Source organism: Hemitrygon akajei, chromosome 16 (assembly GCF_048418815.1).
Source record: "Hemitrygon akajei chromosome 16, sHemAka1.3, whole genome shotgun sequence".
Taxonomy (NCBI): domain Eukaryota; kingdom Metazoa; phylum Chordata; class Chondrichthyes; order Myliobatiformes; family Dasyatidae; genus Hemitrygon; species Hemitrygon akajei.
In genome coordinates, this window is record NC_133139.1 from 2,735,821 (window position 1) to 2,755,314 (window position 19,494).

General features: G+C 43.8%; 1 protein-coding gene across 14 annotated transcripts in view; it reads right to left on the bottom strand.

Annotated features, from left to right (window-relative positions):
• Window positions 1-19,494, bottom strand: part of gatad2ab (GATA zinc finger domain containing 2Ab) — a 219,679-nt gene that overhangs the window by 1,651 nt on the left and 198,534 nt on the right. For 10 of the 14 annotated variants that reach the window (XM_073068099.1, XM_073068104.1, XM_073068102.1 and 7 more), the window contains 3 exons: window positions 13,845-14,047; window positions 11,101-11,196; window positions 2,197-2,374 (listed from right to left, as the gene is read on the bottom strand). In XM_073068099.1, coding sequence (XP_072924200.1) covers window positions 2,197-2,374; window positions 11,101-11,196; window positions 13,845-14,047 — 477 coding nt within the window. The remainder of the gene's footprint in view (window positions 1-2,196; window positions 2,375-11,100; window positions 11,197-13,844; window positions 14,048-19,494) is intronic. The other 4 variants (XM_073068113.1, XM_073068112.1, XM_073068110.1 and 1 more) reach the window with 1 other exon arrangement.

Here is a 19,494-nt window from a genome sequence, read left to right on the forward strand (position 1 = left end):
ATTTTTAAAATTATATTTCTTATTGTAATTTAGTTATTTTAATCATGTATTGCAATGTTCTGCTGCCACAAAACAAAGTTCATGACATATGCCAATGATATTAAACCCGATTTCTGATGGCTAACCATTTTATTTCTGCTGGATAAGGACGCTGCTTCTCATCGATAATGTGGTGTGGGGTTTGTGGAAGTGTTTGAAATCAATCACTGCACCATCCTGTGTTCCCAAGCAAGAGAACCCCTCCACCCACCCACCCTACCAAGAATCAACATCATTGACATCTGACTCAAAACAAGCACCACAGCTGGAATTTCAGATCTTCATAGCCTGGATCATCAACCTTTCTTGACACATACCACACACTTCACTCGACAGTGGTGGTGGTGTGGGCTGGTAGGGGAAGGGGAGGAGGCTGTAAAATAGTCAGAGTATTCACAAGATATTGGAGGAACTCAGCAGGTCAGGCAGAGGAATAAGCAGCCAAAGTTTGGCTGATAAAAGGTCTCTGCCCAAAAGGTCAACTGTTATTCCCCTCCATTGAAGCTCCCTGACCTGTTGAGTTCCTTCAGCATTTTGTGTGTATTGATCTGATTTCCAACATTCAAGACTGTTTAATGTCATTTCCAGTATACAAGTGGAAAGGAGAATGAAATAATTGCTACTCTGGATCTGATGAAGCACAAAAAAACACAATAAATATCTAGAATATAATCAATACCTAGATTGATTGTATGTCCACAGAGTGAAGCTAGGCACAGGACTGTCTGTACATAAGGCGACTGACAGGAAATGATAAAGTAGTGGTGGATGGGTGTGTGGAGGGGTGGGTCAGTTGTCGGAGGCGTTGTTCAGCTTTACTGCTTGGGGAAAGTAGCTATTTTTGAATCTGGTGGTCCTGGTGTGGATGCTACGTAGATGCCTCCCTGATGTTATTAGCCCTTTTCCAGCAGCTTTCTCTCTGCCCTTGATGGTGTTGGGCAGTTTTGACTACCTGTTGTCGAGCATTGACAGAATCTCAAGTTGGAGCCGAGGACACCATTATCTTCCTGCTTCAACAGGCTTACATTTATCTGAATGAGTTAGGCAGCACTGTGAGAATCATGTTCTTTGATTTCACCAGTGCTTTAACACCCTGCTTTACTAGGGAGTAAGCTCACGGAGATGCAGGTGGATGCTCCACTAGCTTACAGACTACCTGTCCAGACGGCCACAGTCTGTGAGATTGCAGAGCTGTGTATCAGGTATTGTGGTAAGTAGCACAGGGGCACCTCAGGGGACTGTTGTGTCCCCCTTCCTGTTCACCGTCTACATCTTGGACTTCAGATACGACTCGGAGTCCTCCCACCTGCAGAAGTTTTCGGATGATTCGGCAGTTGTGGGCTGTATCAGCCGGGGTCAGGTGGCTGAGTACAAAAGAGTGGTGGACAACTTTGTTGAGTGGTGTGGGCTGAATCACCTGCAACTCAACATCACTAAGACAAAAGAGTTGGTGGTTGACTTCAGAAGGTGAAACCACCCTGTATTTCCATCTCCATCAAGGGAAATGATGTGGAAGTCATCCAGGACTACAGATACCTGGGAACTCACCTGGACAATAAACTAGACTAAAAATTCTGGGACTCTGTACAAGGAGGAGGCTCTGGTCATTCAACGTCTGCAGTACTATGCTGCAGATGCTCTACAACTCAGTGGTGGCCAACATTCTATTCTGCACTGTAGTCTGCTGGGGCAGCAGGGTGAGAGCAGCTGACACCAAGGTGATCAATAAGCTTGTCAGGAAGGCTGGTTCAGTTCTTGGGGAGAAACTGGATTCCCTAGTGGTTGTGATTGAAAGGAGAATGCTGCAGAAGCTATGAAGCATTATAAACAATCCCTCTCACCGCCTCCATGGTGTATGGGACAAACAGAGGAGCACCCTTAGTAACAGACTGATTCCACCGAGGTGCACCACTGAATGCCACAGGAGATCCTTTCTCCCTCTGGCTACAAGACTCTACAACTCCTCCTCCTTAAATATATATGGTTTCATTGGACATCTGTAGTTTGCACTATTATTTTATATTGTACATTTTGTATTCTTTTTCATACCTCAAAGCTTATATTTTGTATATACTTCTGACTGAGGAACCTTGCAACAATAATTTCCTTCGGGATAAATCAAGTTTTATCTTATGTGCAGGGTAGTTATTTGCCTACCTGTGTTGGGGACCTGCTTCCTCCAGGTAGTGATGCTGCCTTTAGCACCAGCTCTTTCAGCGTGTTTGCTTTGCCTGTTGACAAGAGAGACGTTCTGCAGCTGAGATGACTGGCTGAACGTGTGCAGCACCCCGCGGGCTGTGGTGCTCTGAGGTCCTCGAGACAACTGGCTGGATCCCTGCAACATTAGTCAGAGGGTGTGTAAATAAAACCTTTAACTTACACATTACTCAAAACATATTACTTACATCTATGTTCAACCAAAATGGTTTCTGGGGTAGAACAGCAACCCAAGTATGAATGATGTATAGTTCAGGTTGAATAGAAACTAATGCTCTCCTGTGCTTATCACGACAAGCCCCAGTCGTCAGACCAATATCACAACAGCCTAAGTTAAAGAATAGCTTTAATTGTCACACTGTACATCGAAACATAGTGAAATGTATCATGTGCGTTGTTAGATCCAGCTGGTTAGTTCTTAGACTTTGTTATTTTCTTTGCAGTTTAACAAATAATTATCTGCTTGTATTTTTAGTAGTTATATATACAATAAACTGTCTAGTATGCTTCCTAGTGCTCACAGTTTATAGATGCAGTTCTTTAGTGTGTTCTCATTATGGTTATACAAAGTATGATTAAGGAAGCTTCTCTTGGTACTGCATTATTTAAGTAAGTGCTTTCTCTGTGGTGGACTCTCAACTATAAATTTGAATGGAACTTTCCTTACTTATGGGTATAATAGATGTGCAGTGCCAGCTTAATCTTAATATCTTAGCCTTTTGTCTCCCCTGTCACTTAGTAGACCGCTATCATTGTCTGTTTCAATTTCTGTTTGTTCTATCAACGCTTAATAAAATGTCCATGAAGCAACAAGTTTTGTGCCTCTTTCCAGACTTCTGAGGGAACCTTGGATTACAGTGGTACAAGGATGTACTAGGGGTAGCCCGCAGGTGCCGTCATGCTTCCAAACCCAACACAGCACGCCTTTTACTTATTATCCTTGTTAAGAGTGATTTCTGGGTTTAGGTCATTTACATTTAGCAAATGGGTTTGGCTAGCAGTCTTCTATTCCTTGAAAATGTATTGTGGATATAAATTGGAACAATGTATTCCTAAAAGCTGTGAATCCCAGTCCACAGACGATGCTGGCGTCTGTGGGATGGATGCGAATTAGGAGGTGTGAAGTTTGTATGTAATCTCAAAAGAAAGTGTTGTCTATACTTTGTAAATATGGAATTTTCCTTTGTGTTCAGCACATAAATATCGAGCCCCATGTTGAGCTAGCAGACTTTTCCACCGAAAGCGTCTCCACATGATGTCTGCTGTACCTTATTTTGTCAAATAAAGAAACTGTTTTGTATCTACCAGTAATTTTCTCCGGCGATTTCATTCACACAACAACAATCCCTAACCTGTATGCCTTTAGAACGTGGGTAGAATCCGAAGCATCCGGAGGGAACACGTGCAGTTACGAGGAGAATTTACGAAACGTACAAACTCCTTACAGGCAGTGGCGGGAAATGAAGCCCGATTGCTGGCAGTGTAAATTGTTACACTAACCGTTATGCTACCATGTTGTCCCTGTAAACAGTCATGGCATTACTTAGCAAATCGCTGATCAGCAATGTCAGAGAGAGGAGTTGGTTTGGCTGTTCCCTATCCCACCAAGCAATCAGGCTATTTTAGACTTAGCATTTCTCAGTAAGTACAGATATTTAATAATCTGGGAGCATGGGGTCTTAGAAAAGAGTGAGCATAGTATTATTTTGTTTATATACTGTGATTAAAAGTTTAAACCTATGCAATACAAAGCTTAAAGATGGGTACCATGTTAGCATATGGATTAGTGCAATGCTATTAGAGCTCGGGGAGGCAGAGTTTGGAGTTCAATTCTGGCGTCCTCTGTAGGGGGTTTGTACGTCCTCCGCGTGGTATGTGTGGGTTTCCTCTGGGTGCTCCAATTTCCTCCCACAGTCCAAAGACATACCAGTTGGCAGGTTATTTTAAATTACCCATGATTAGGCAAGGGTTAAACTGGTGGGTTAATAACGGTGTGGCTCAAATGCATGGAAGGGCCTGTTCCGTGTTGTATTGCTAAATAAATAAGTAAACAACCAGGGTATTTTAAATTGTGGTGTGTCAATAAATGGCATGGCAGGAAACAAGCAATGGGGTCAACTTTTAAAGAATTAATACACTTTACAAAGTGTGCCCAGCTGCTGTGGGAATGCTGGCCTCTGGCACAGGAGAATTTGAGTGCATAGAAACATAGAAAACATACAGCACACAGTGCTAAAGATGTGTTACTCTGTGAAACACCAACTGGAACACTGTGAGGCAGAGCATGGGTCTGAAAGCAGGGAAAGACCCGAGGTTTGAAATTTAAGTGAAAAGGTCAGAGTGGCAGGTGGAGACTCAGCCCACTGCACCATGACATTTACTCGTCTCTGCGCTGAACTACAGCTGTGGCCTGCTCCTGGACTGGCTTCATGGCTGTGGACTCACTTTTGTGAACTTCAGTTTTGAATGTTATTTGCTTACTTTTATTGCTTACAGTTTTTTTAACACATTAACTGTTTGATGTTTTTTTTAAATATGGGTTCTATATTGGGTTCTTTGTTTTGTGACTGCCTACAAGGAGATGAACCTCAAGGTCAAATAAAGTACACATACTTTGAAAATATATGTACTTTGAACTTTGACTGCCTCCTTATTACAGCATTTCAGCTAATGAAAATCCACAATTCACTACCACCTCACTCAATGTCAGCAGGACCAAGGAGCTGGTGATTAGACTTCAGGAGGAGGAAACTAGAGCCAGTCCTCATTGGGGGATCCGAGGTGGGGAGACACAGCAGCTTTAAATCTCTCGATGTTATCATTTTGAAGAACCTGTCCTGGGCCCAGCATGCAAGTTAAATTACGCAGAAAGCATGACGTTGCCTCTACTTCCTTAGGAGATTGCGAAGATTTGGCAAGATATCTAAAACTTCAACAAGCTTCTATAGATGTGTGGTAGAGAGTATATGGACAGGTTGCACCATGACCTAGAATGGAAACACCAATGCCCTTGAATGGAAAATCCTACAAAAAATAGTGGACATGGCCCACACGAGGAAATCTGCAGATGCAGGACTGTCTCAGCTTGAAACGTCCACAGTGCTTCTTCCTGTAGATGCTGCCTGACCTCCTGTGTTCCACCAGCATTTTGTGTGTGTTGCTGGACATGGCCCAATCCATCACAGGTAAAGTCTTCCCCACCATTGAGCACATCTACATAGAGCGATATTTCAGGAAAGCAGCAACCATCATCAAGGACTCCCACCACCCAGGCCAGGCTCTTTGCTTACGACTGCCATCAGGGAGGATGTACAGAGGCCTCAGGACTCACACCACTAGCTTCTGGAACAGTTACTAACACTCAACCATCAGGCTCTTGAAAAAGAGGCGGATAACTTCATTCACCCCATCACTGTACTGTTCCCTCAATGTATGGACTCACTTTCAAGGGCTCATCTCATGTTCTCGTCATTTATTGCTTATTTATTTATTATTATTATTATTTTGTATTGTACAGTCTGTTGTCTTTTACACATTAGTCCTCACCCTTAACAATTTCTCCTTTGGCTCCTCCCACTTCCTCCAAATTAAAGGTGTAGCCATGGGCACCCGCATGGGTCCTAGCTATGCCTGCCTTTTTGTCGGCCATGTGGAGCAATCTATGTTCCAAGCCTACACTGGTATCTGTCCTCCTCTTTTCTTGCGTGTGTTATATCGATGACTGCATCAGCACTGCTTCCTGCACACATGCTGAGCTCGTCGACTTCATTAACTTCGCCTCCAACTTTCACCCCGCCCTCAAATTCACCTGGTCTATTTCCGACACCTCCCTCCCCTTTCTAGATCTTTCTGTTTCTATCTCTGGAGACAGCCTATCCACCAATGTCTACTACAAACCTACTAACTCCCACAGCTACCTAGACTATTCCTCTTCCCACCCTGTCTCCTGCAAAAATGCTACCCCTTTCTCTCAATTCCTCCGCCGCATCTGCTCTCAGGATGAGGCCTTTCATTCTAGGACAAAGGAGATGTCTTCCTTTTTTAAAGAAAGGGGCTTCCCTTTGTCCACTATCAACTCTGCCCTCCATCGCGTCTCCCGTATTTCATGCACCTCTGCCCTCACCCCATCCCCCCACCAGCCCACCAGGGATAGAGTCCCCCTGGTCCTCACCTATCACCCTACCAGCCTACAGAACCAACGTATAATCCTCCGTAACTTCCGCTACTTCCTACGTGATCCCACCACCAGCCACATCTTCCCCTCCCCCCACTCTCGACTTTCCGCAGGGATCGCTCCCTACGCGACTCCCTTGTCCATTTATCCCCCCCCCATCCCTCCCCACCGACCTCCCTCCGGGCACTCATCCCTGCAAATGGAAGAAGTGCTACACCTGCCCCCACACTTCTTCCCTCACCACCATCCCAGGCCCCCGACAGTCCTTTCAGGTGAGGCACCACTTCATCTGCGAGTCAACTGGGGTGATATACTGTATCCGGTGCTCCCGACGTAGCCATTTATACATTGGGGAGACCCGCTGCAGACTGGGAGACCGTTTCGCCGAACACCGGCGCTCAGTCCTCCAGCAGTGGCGGGATCTCCCTGTGGCCACACACTTCAATTCCACAGACCACCCCCACTCCGACATGTCTGTCCATGGCCTCCTCTACCGTCAAGATGAGGCTACACGCAGGTCGATGGAGCAATACCTTATTTCCCGCCTAGGTAGCCTCCTACCTGCCGGCATGAACATCCAACTCACAGACCTCCGTTGATACCCCTGCCCCCCCTTACCCCCATCCCTATCTATTATTTTAGTCTGGTTCTCTTTCTCTCTCGGAAAAATCTCCTTCCAGCCCTACCTTTCTTTCTCTTTTATTTCCCATAATCCTCCACCTTCCCCCAGCCCATTTCCCTCCAGCCTATCACTTCCCAGCACCCTACTTTATCCCTCCCCCCACTTCTTATCCCCCCTCGACCATCCCATGTTACTTCACTCCTGATGAAGGGTTTCGGCCCAAAACGTCGTCACCTACCTCCTCCCATAGATGCTGTCTGGCCTGCTGAGTTCTGCTAGCATTTTGTGTTTTTATTTATTTCCAGCATCTGCAGATTCACTCGTGTTGTCTTTTACACATTGGTTGTTTGTCTGTCTAGTGCTTCATTTATTCCATTGTTTCTTGGACTTACTGTGTACAGCTGCCAGAAAATGAATCCCAATATAGTGTATGGTGACATCTACTTTGATAATAAGTTTACTTTGAACAAACGATCCATTTTATGGAATAAAAAAATCAATGTTACCAAATTTAACTGAAAAACAGAGTAATTTTGTGTATATTTATTTTTCAACTGCACTTGTTGACATATGCACAGATGACTCTGGATCATCTTATAGAAACTTGCAAAGTAAATAGTTTTCTTGGAACTCAGCGCCATAGAACATAGAAATCTACAGAACATCACAAGTCCTTTGGCCCACAATGTTGTGCCGACCACGTAACCTACTCTAGAAACTGCCCAGAATTATCCAACTGCATAGCCCTCTATTTTTCTAAGCTCCATGTACCTATCTAAGAGTCTCTTAAAATACTCTATTGTATCCACCTCTACCACTGTTGCTGGCAAAGCATTCCACGCATCCACCACTCTGTGTGAAAAACTTGCCTCTGGTATCTCCCTTGTACCTACTTCCATCTACCTTAAAACTATGCGTCTCATGTTAGCCATTTTGCTCTTCAAATACTTATAGAATACCTTGGGGTTCCCCTTATTCCTGCTCACCAAGGTCTTCTCATGGCCTCTTAATTTCATTCTAGAGCTCCTTCCTGGCACCCTGTGATTTTCTAGAGCTCTAACAGTATCTATTTTCTTAAACCTTTTATAAGCTTTTCTTTTCTTCTTAACTATATTTTCTACCTACTTTGTATACCATGGTTCTTTTACCCTACCATCCTTTCCCTGCCTCAATGGAACATACCTATGCAGAACGCCATGCAAATACTCCCTGAACATTGCCACATTTCTGCCATGCATTTCCCTAAGAACATCTGCGCCCAATTTATGTTCCTAAGTTCCTGCATCATTATTTCCCCCTATGCCAATTAAATGTTTCCCCAAATCTTCTGCTCCCATCTCTTTCCAGCACAATGATAAAGGAGATAGAGTTGTGATCACTAACTTCAAAATGCTCTCTCACCAAGAGATCTGATACCTGACCAGGTTCATTTCCCAATACCAGATCAAGTACAGCCTCTCCTCTAGTTGACTTATCTACATATTGCATCACACCACCAACTCCACCCCATCTAAACCCCTTGCTCTAAGGAGATGCCAGTCAATATTACGAAAGTGAAAATCACCCATCACAACAACCCTATCATTATTGCACCGTTCCAGAATCTGCCTCCATATCCGCTTCTCAATGTCCCTGTTACTATTGGGGGTGCCTACAAAAAACACCCAGTAGAGTTATTGCCCCTTTCCTGTTTCCGACTTCCACCCACAATGACTCAGTAGACAATCCCTCCATGACTTCCTCCTTTTCTGCAGCCACGATACCGTCCCTGATTAGCAATGCCATTCCCCCACCTCTTTTGCCTCTCTCCCTGTCCTTTTTGAAACACTGAAAACCCAGCACACTCAGCAACCTTTCCTGCCTCGAAACATCCGAGTCTCTGTAATGGCCACAACATCATAGTCCCCTGTAAGTTTATCCGCCTTGTTTATGATACTCCTTGCATTAAAATAGACCCATCTCAAACCATTTGGCTGAGTGCATCTTTGCTCTATCATCTGCTTATTCTTCCTCACAAACTCCCGACAAGCTGTTTCATCTTGTGTGCCAACTGCCCCATCCACTGCCTCTTCACTTTGGTTCTCACTTCCTTGCAAATCTAGTTTAAACCCAATAGCATCAGCAAACCTTCTTCCCAGGATATTGGTTCCCCTCCAGTTCAGGTGCAACCTGTTCCACTTGATCAGTTCACCCATTCCTCAGAAAAGGTTCCAATGATCCAACAACTTGAATTCCTGCCTCCTGCACCATCTTCTCAGACACTCACTCGTCTGCACTATCTTCCCGTTGGGACCTTCCCTAGCTTGTGGTACCAAGAGTAATCCGGTGATTAACACCTTGGAGGTCCTGCTCTTCAGCCTCCTTCCTAACTCTCTAAACTTACTCTACAGGACCTTTATCCCTCTCCTGCGATGTCAATGTGTACCACGACTTCTGCCTGTACAACTTCCAGCTGCTCACCTTCCCCTTCAAGAATATTCTACAATCGCTGAGACATCCAAGACCTTAGCACCCGGGAAGCAACACACTATCCTGTGTCTCTTTTGCTGCTGTAGTATCTCCCATCTGTCCCCCTAACTATTGCATCCCCTATGACTATTTCTCCACCTGACTTCACCCTAACCTTCTGAGGCTCACAGCTGACCACAGTGTTATTGGTCTGGCTGCTGCCTTGCCTAGGTAGGTCATCCCCACAGCAGTATCTAGAAGGGGTATAGCTGTTGTTCAGGGGAATGGCCAAAGAGGGATCCTGGGCTAACTTCTTTCTCCCTCTACCTCGCTCAGTGTTCACCCATCTACTTCCTGAATTCTGCACTCTGGATGTATCTTATCAATTGCTCTGCCTCCTGGATGATCCATTGTGCATCCAGCTCCGGCTCCTTACTGCCTTCTTTCAGGAGCTGAAGTTGGCTGCACTTCCTGTAGGTGTCGTCATCAGGGAGACCATCAGGATCCATGAATTCCCACATCCTTTAGGAGGAGCATTCCACTGCCATCGTGCCTGCACTGTACAATGGGCAACCAAGACCAAATCAGTAATAACAAAAGGAAAAACTAACCCTTCAAGCCTGTTTCCTTTACCTTCAGCCTCTTCACGTTGAAGCCTGATGTTCCTATTCTCACCACTGGCCCACTCCCAGCAATGGTTGTCCTGTGAGAGTAAGCGTCGGCACGGACTAGAAGGGCCGAGATGGCCTGTTTCCATGCTGTAATTGTTATATGGTTCGTCCCTTCTGTGCTTTTGTTTGCTCTGCTCCCTCCACTAAATGGGTCTCCAGAATGTCCAAACGCCTGCGAAGCTCTCCTTTTATACAAGCTTCGCCGACCTGTGAGTAACCTCGTTGAAGTACTCTGCTCTCACCCCCACAATAACGCAGAGAGTTAACCTATACAGATCTAGTCTCACTACTCAGGAAAGGATATAGGGAGTCCAATGAAGATTCACCAGACCAGCTGCTGCAGGCGTGGTGGGATTGTTCTGTGATGATCAGACTAATATCCTCCAGCATTTAGAAGGGAGGGGGTCATGTTGAAAGACAAAAATCTCACAGGTGTAGAAAAGCTGGATGCAGGGATGATGTTTTCCTGGCCTGGGTGCTTAGAACTAGTGGTCATATTTTCAAAAGGGCAACCATTCAGGGGTTTACAGGAGAAATTTTGGGGGTGGGGAAGTTAAATTTCTTAGTAAGACGGAGGTCCAGAAGCTGAGTATGTTAAAGGTGAATGGATTTATGGACGTTATGGGGGAATTGTAATACCCTAAGGTGGTACAGTAGTAGTGGTTTGCACAATGGGTTCAATTCCTTCTGCTGCATCTAAGGAATTCACACGTTATCCCTGTGACTGAAATTTTCCAATGTGCTTCTCAGGAGAGGGGGGGATGACGTTGATGAGTCCCTGATTCACCTTAGTTTCAACCCAGACAAGATGTGGATCTGGGTTGATTCATCAAGCCAAACAGAATGGTCAGAGAAGCAGAGGAGAAGGTGGTGTGACTCGTGATGATTCAGTCAGTGGTTTCAAAGGTTAATTTATAAATACTACTTGCCTTCCATACCTGTTTCAACGAATGGTGCTGTACTGTAGAGTCCTGCTTGCTTTGTACAGTGGAAGGTGTCTGTTGAAGTATCCGTTGTTCAATCTCCTGCAAAGTAAAATACATTGTCTGTCCTTTCTACACATCTTTCAGCTAAAGCTACAGGGATGTTACCAGTCTCAATGCTGTAGAACAATTTCTCCTTCCTCCTCTGCTAATAGTTCTCCAGACTGAAGATTTAGCTCTTCCTGAACTGAGTTCATTTCTGCAAAAACTTCTATTCTTTTCCTCCACAGAAAGAGAAAGTGCTAACTAACATGTGACTCAAGTCAGAAGTTGTAACAAGGAAAATTAAAATACGTGAAAATCAAAAAAAAACATAGATGGTGGAAATCTAAATGATCTGTTGATCAGGGTCGACCATGGATGTTGTGTTCTAGCTATCTATGTGATTAACACACCAGAGTAGTATTATATGGAGAGCAAGCTTTTGCCCATACAGCAGGTCCCTCTCTCCACATAGCTGATGAATCCAAAGAAACGGCATACTGATACAGTTTGGCACCAGCTGTGTCACAGGAGCTGTCAGTCAGGGTTGAACTCGATGTTTGCCTTAGGGACCCCAGCTCTGGATTTTTCCTTGCAATTTAGTCCTGAAGCCTTCCCCAATGAATGGGTATAGCTGCAAGGCAGCAGGGGTCTGAGATCAGTTTCCCTTCTCTTTGGATGAGTTGCTAATCACAGCTGCTGAGCAGCATCTGCTCGAAGTGTCTGGCATTAAGGTTCTCCTTTCAGTAGAAATGGTTCTGCTGGGCTTAATAGCTAAGGCACATGTGAAGGCCAGGAACTGGCCCTCTGTAATCAGAAATATTTGAGGCACACTCTATTGGGAGGATTTGATACGTAGTGGGAGCTTATCCCCACTAATCCTCCCTCCCCACTACAGAAATCTAAACTAAAAACAGAGCCAACATTTCAGGCCAGAGACCTATCATCAGATCTAATAAACAGTCAGTCTATTAGAGGTCATGGGTTAAGGGTGAAAGGGTTAAGAGGAACATGAGGGGGAACCACTCAGGGAGGGTGGTAAGAATGTGGAACAAGCTGACAGTGCAACTGATGGATGAGGGACCAATTTCAACATTTAAGATAAATTTGGATTGGTAAATTTATGGAAGGGGAATGGAGGACTATGGTTCAGGAGCAGGTTGATGGATCTATGTAGATTAATGGTTCAGCACAGACTAGATGGGCTGAAGGACCGGTTTCTGTGCTGTAGTGCTCTATGATTATGAAAGCGTGCACTGCAGATAAGGTGCAAGATCGTATTGGAGTAGATTGTGAAGTCAACAGCCATCTTGTTGTACAAGAGAACTGTTCAGCACACAGTAACAGGAATGATGCTTCATAAGATGAGGGAGGTAAAGGAACAAGTTTGATGATGGGTTTGTCCTGATGAAAGGTCTTAGCCCAAAAGGTCGCCAGGTTATTCCCTTCGATAGAAGGGTAACCATATAACCATATAACAATCACAGCACGGAAACAGGCCATTCCGGCCCTCCTAGTCCGTGCCGAACTCTTAATCTCACCTAGTCCCACCTACCCGCACTCAGCCCATAACCCTCCACTCCTTTCCTATCCATATACCTATCCAATTTTACCTTAAATGACACAACTGATCTGGCCTCTACTACTTCTACAGGAAGCTCATTCCACACAGCTATCACTCTCTGAGTAAAGAAATACCCCCTCGTGTTTCCCTTAAACTTTTGCCCCCTAACTCTCAAATCATGTCCTCTCGTTTGAATCTCCCCTACTCTCAATGGAAACAGCCTATTCACGTCAACTCTATCTATCCCTCTCAACATTTTAAATACCTCGATCAAATCCCCCCTCAACCTTCTACGCTCCAATGAATAGAGACCTAACTTGTTCAACCTTTCTCTGTAACTTAAGTGCTGAAACCCTGGTAACATCCTAGTAAATCGTCTCTGCACTCTCTCTAATTTATTGATATCTTTCCTATAATTCGGTGACCAGAACTGTACACAATATTCCAAATTTGGCCTTACCAATGCCTTGTACAATTTTAACATTACATCCCAACTTCTGTACTCAATGCTCTGATTTATAAAGGCCAGCGTTCCAAAAGCCTTCTTCACCACCCTATCTACATGAGACTCCACCTTCAGGGAACTATGCACTGTTATTGTTAAGGGTAAGGATCTGTTTCTGTTCAGCATCCATCATCGAGGAACTCCACCATCCAAGGCCATGTCATCTTCTCACTGCTCCCATCAGGCTTGGTAACAGTTATTACCCCTCAACCATCAGGCTCCTGAACCTGTAGGAATAACTTCACTCACCCTATCACTGAACAGTTCCAACAACCAATGGACTAGATTTCAAGGACTTTATGTCTCATGTTCTTGATATTTATTGCTCACTTATTCCACTCCAATAATCATATATTATATTTCATATTTGCAATTTGCTGTCTTTTGCACATTTGTCTGTCTTCTTGGATGAGGTCTTTCATTGATTCTATTGTGTTTCTTGTATTTACTGTGAATGCCCACAAGAAAATGATTCTCAGGGTGATGTATGTTGATGATATATCTACTTTGATAATAAATTTACTTTGAACTCTGACCTGCTGATTTCCTCCAACATTTTGTGTGTGTAGCTCAAGATTGTCAACACCTGAAGGATGTCTTGAACAAACCCAGGTGTGTTTGTACTTTTCAGCAGCTCACCTGTTCTTGCTGAAGAGCCTTCACAAATGCTGCTTTCAGACGGTTAGTATGTTCAGCTTTCAATGCCTTCTTCTGGTTGGACGTCACACATTGCTCACACATGATCGTCCCAGTCTTCCCTTGCCTCCAGCGACAGGTAAAGTCAGTTTTACATTGAGAGCAGGCGTATGGTTCTTGAACCATCGCCTGTGCTGAGGCTTTACCTGTGGGTAGATAAACACAAAGTGAATCCAGTATACCCCACCCTCCCTCACCCACCCCTCTGTCTCAATACAATGGTTATGTATTGGGCATGAAGCTTTACAGAAACATGGTTTATCAAGGACAGCCTTTGATAGTTACAACTTACATTCAAGGATTGGCGTAAATAAATAGTTACATCCATGTCCTCCAATTCAAGGTTTTAAATGGTATATGTATTTCGATAATAAATTTACTTTTGAACTTTCTGAACCTTAGAACTTACAGCACTGATGTCAGAAGCTCGGTGGAAATCAAGATCACCAGGGAAGTGAAGTACTTACTCCGGAACTGAAATGTACTGAGGAGGAAATACAAAGACCCTGTTGGGAACACGTCAGCTCATATAATCTGGGTATGATGTCAAAGTCCAGCAGCCTGTCTGTATGTAACAATAATGTGATTGTAGCAAGCTGATCTCAAAGCCAAAACATTCAAAGTTAGGTAAATTTTTACAGTGATCTGTCACATCTGTTCAACTCATGTCTTGTTTTCATTAATAGGACAGTTCTTGATCAGGGGCAGAGCCTTCAGAACAGAGATGAGGAGGAATTCCTTTACATAAGAACATAAGGAATAGGAGCAGGAGTAGGTCATCCGGCCCATCGAGCCTGCTCCGCCATTCAATAAGATCATGGCTGATCTGTCCGTAAACTCAGCTCCGTCTACCTGCCTTTTCCCCACAACCCTTAATTCCCCTACTATGTAAAAATCCATCTAACAGTATCTTAAACATATTTAATGAAGAAGCCTCAACTGCTTCCCTGGGCAGAGAATTCCACAGATTCATCACTCTCTGGGAAAAACAGTTTCCCCTCATCTCCGTCCTAAATATTCTCCCCTGAATCTTGGGGCAATGTCCCCTACTTCTAGTCCCACCTACCAATGGAAACAACTTTCCTACTATCTTATCTATCCCTTTCAAAGTGTTGTATGTTTCTATAAGATCCCTCTCATTCTTCTGAATTCCAGAGAGTATAGTCCCAGGCGACTCAATCTCTCCTCATAGGTTAACCCTTTCATCTCTGGAATCAACCTGGTGAACCTCCTCTGCACTGCCTCCAAAGCCAGCATATCCTTCCTCATGTGTGGAGACCAGAACTGCACACAGTACTCCAGTACCCTGTATAGTTGCAGCATGACCTCCCTGCTCTTAAATTCAATCCCTCTAGCAAACATTCTGTTTGCCTTCTTAATAGCCTGTTGTACCTGCAAGCCAACTTTTTATGATTCATGAACAAGCACTCCCAAGTCCCTCTGCACAACAGCACACTGCAATCTTTCACCATTTAAATAATAACCTGCTCTTCTATTATCCCTTCCAAAGTGGATGATCTCGCATTTACCATCGTGGTATTCCATCTGCCACACCTTAGCCCACTCACTTAACCTATCTATATCCCTCTGCAGACTCTCCACATCCTCTGTACAATTTGCTTTTCCACTCAGTTTAGTGTCATCAGCAAATTTTGCTACGCTACACTCAGTTCCCTCTTCCAAATCATCAATGTAAATGGTAAACAGCACCGGCCCCTGCAGCACCCTACTCACCACTGGCTGCCAACCGGAGAAACACCCATTTATACAAACTCTCTGCCTTCTATTGGTTAACCAATCCACTATCCATGCCAATACACTTCCTCTGACTCCATGCATCCGTATCTTATTTATAAGTCTCTTATGTGGCACCTTATAGAATGCCTTCTGGAAATCTAAGTATACGACATTCACCTGTTCCCCTCTATCCACTGCACTCATTACGTCCTCAAAGAACTCTAGTAAGTTTGGCAAACAGGACTTGCCCTTTATGAATCCATGCTGGTCTGTTTAATGGAACCACTCCTTTCTAAATGTTTCACTATTTCTTCCTTAATGACAGCTTCAAGCATTTTCCCAACTATAGACGTTAAGCTAACTGGCTTATAGTTGCCCGTCTTTTGCCTACATCCTTTTTTAAAAAACTGGCATGACATTTGCTGCCTTCCAATATGCTGGGACCTGCCCAGAGTCTATAGAGTTTTGATAAATGATTACCAACGCGTCTACTATAACCTCCGCCAATTCTCTCAGCACCCTGGGATGCATCCCATCAGGACCAGCGGACTTATCTACCCTCAGGCCTTCTAGTTTGCTCATCATTATCTCTTTAGTGACAGTGATTTTATCAAGGTCCTCACCTCCTACTTCATCCATAACATCATTCTTTGGCATATTAGATGTGTTCACCATGAAGACCGACATAAAATAGTCATTCAGTGCCTCAGCCATTTCCTTATCACCAAATATTAATTTCCCCATCTTGTCTTCCAAGGGACCTATGTTGATTTTAGCCACCCTCTTCAGCTTTATATATTTATATAAACTTTTGCTATCTGTTTTTATATTTTGTGCTAATTTACTTTCATACTCTATCTTCCCTTTCCTTATTTGTTTAGTTGTTCTTCGTCGCTTTTTAAAGTTTACCCAATCCTCCAGTACTCTTTGCGACTTTGTACACGAGCTTTTAATTTGATACCACCTTTTACTTCCTTAGTTATCCAAGGCTGGCTCTCCCCACACTTACTGTCCTTACTTTTGACTGGAATATACTTTTGTTGAGCACTGTGAAAAATCTCTTTCAAAGTATTCCACTGTTCCTCAACTGTCCTACCAAATAGCCTGTGGTCCCAATCCACATTAGCCAATTCCTCCCTCAACCATTTTGTAGTCTCCCTTGTTCAAGCATAATACACTAGTTTCAGATCTAACTATTTCATCTGCCTTTTGTATGCAAAATTCAATCACACTATGATCACTCTTTGCAAGAGGATCCTTGATTACAAGATGGTTAATCTTGCCTGTCTCATTGCACAGGACTAGATCTAAAATAGCATTTTCCCTTGTAGGTTCACTAACATGCTACTTAAGAAAGCCATCAGACATTCTTGCCATAGAGGGAGTATAAAGAAGGTTCACCAGATTGATTCCTGGGATGGCAGGACTTTCATATGAAGAAAGACTGGATCGACTGGGCTTATACTTGCTGGAATTTAGAAGATTGAGGGGGGATCTTATTGAAACGTATAAAATTCTAAAGGGATTGGACAGGCTAGATGCAGGAAGATTGTTCCCGATGTTGGGGAAGTCCAGAACGAGGGGTCACAGTTTAAGGATAAAGGGGAAGCCTTTTAGGACCGAGATGAGGAGAAACTTCTTCACACAGAGAGTGGTGAATCTGTGGAATTCTCTGCCACAGGAAACAGTTGAGGCCGGTTCATTGGCTATATTTAAGAGGGAGTTAGATATGGCCATAGTGGCTAAAGGGATCGGGGGTATGGAGAGAAGGCAGGTACAGGGTTCTGAGTTGGATGATCAGCCATAATCATACTGAATGGCGGAGCAGGCTCAAAGGGCTGAATGGCCTACTCCTGCACCTATTTTCTATGTTTCTATCACGGATGCATTCTATGAAGTCCTCCTCAAGACTTCCTTGACCAACCTGATTCACCCAATCTATGTGGAAGTTAAAATTCCCCATGACAACTCCCGTTCCGTTCTTACAAGCCTCAGTTACTTCTCCGTTAATCACCTCTGCCATTGCAGTATTTTTATTTGGTGGCCTATAGACAACTCCCCCATTGATTTTTTTTCCCTTTACTATTCTTAATCTCTACCCAGATGGACTCAACATTCTGCTCTGTAGATCTTATATTGTCTCTCACAATCGAAGAGGGCTGTGAATCTGTGGAATTCACTGTCACAGATAGCTGTGGAGGCCAAATCATTGAGTATATTTCAAGCAGAAGTTGACAGTTCTTGAGTAGTAAGAACATCAAGGGTTATGGAGAGAATCTTAGCCCAAAACGTTGACTGCACTCTTTTCCATAGATGCTGCCTGGACTGCTGAGTACCTCCAGCATTTTGTGTGTGCCTTATGGTCTTCATCCCACTTTCACAGTTAAACATGTTTTAAAGTAATAAACAGAAGGGCAATGCACTTTAAATAATGCTTTCATGAATTATTTGTCTGCATTAACCACCTCTAAGATTTCTCTGAATACCTGAGATATTCCACCTTAAGCTGTGACCTAGGGGCAGACCCATAGGTTCTACCACCTCTGACCCACACCACTTCAGAGCAAGGCCATGGAGCAGAGGTCCACAGCACTGCTTCATCCACAGTGCCATTAACTGCAGTACTTTTTTCATGATAACACAAGCAGCCCTATGTGCAGCTCAGTGACACACAGAGCGCTGTTGCAGGAAAGCATCAAGAACCCCCACCACACAGGCCATGCTCTCTTCTCACTGCTGCCATCGGGAAAGAGGTACAGGAGACTCAGGACCCACACCACCAGGTTCAGGAACAGTCATTACCCCACAACCATCAGGGTCTTGAACTAGAGGGGATAACTTCAGTCACAACAATGAAGCTTTCCCACAACCAACAGACTCACTTTCAAGGATTATTCATCTCATGTTCTCAATATTTATTGCTTATTATTATTATTTTCCTTTTCTTTTGTATTTGCAGGTTGTTGTCTTTTGCACATTGTCTGTCATTGCTGAGTGTGTGTTTAATTAATCCTATTGTGTTTCTATGTATTTACTTTGAATGCCCATAAGAAAATGAATCTTAGGATTGTATATGGTGGTGTTTGTATACTTTGATAATAAATTAATTTTGAACAATGATACATTGGAATGCTGCAGAGAAGCAGAGGATCAAGTGTTACAGCTTCTTCAAAATTGTTTAATGCCATTTCCAGTATACGAGTGTAATGGAGAACAAAATTATCGTTACTCTGGATTTGATGCACTACAAAAAAAACAAAAAGATAAGGACCACAATAATAAAAATACAAATATGTAAGATAATATATATACATAGATTGATTGTATGTTCATAAAGTAACACGAGGTACAGGAGTGTCTGTATATAAAGTGATTTGACAGGAAATGCTAAAGTAGTGATGATTGGGGGTGTGTTAGTGGATATTAATCTGCTTGGGGAAAGTAACTGTCTTTGAGTCTGGGTCCTGGCACAGATGCTGCACAGCTTCCTCTCTGATGGGAGCGGGACATCTCAGATCGGGTGCAGGTTATTCTTGAGAGGGAGGGCAAGAACCCAGATGTTGTGGTCCATGTAGGGACCAACGACGTGGGTAGGATGAGTGAGGGGGTCCTGCGTAGTGAGTTCAGGGAGTTAGGTGCGAAGCTGAAGGGAAGGACCTCCAGGGTAACAATCTCAGGATTGTTACCTGTGCCACGTGCGAGTGAGGCAAGGAACAGAAGGATTATACAGATTAATACGTGGCTGAGAGGATGGTGCAGGAGGGAGGGCTTCAGGTTTTTAGATAATTGGGCTTTGTTCCAGGGAAGGTGGGATCTGTTCCGACGGGACGGTTTACACCTGAACTGAAGCAGTTCT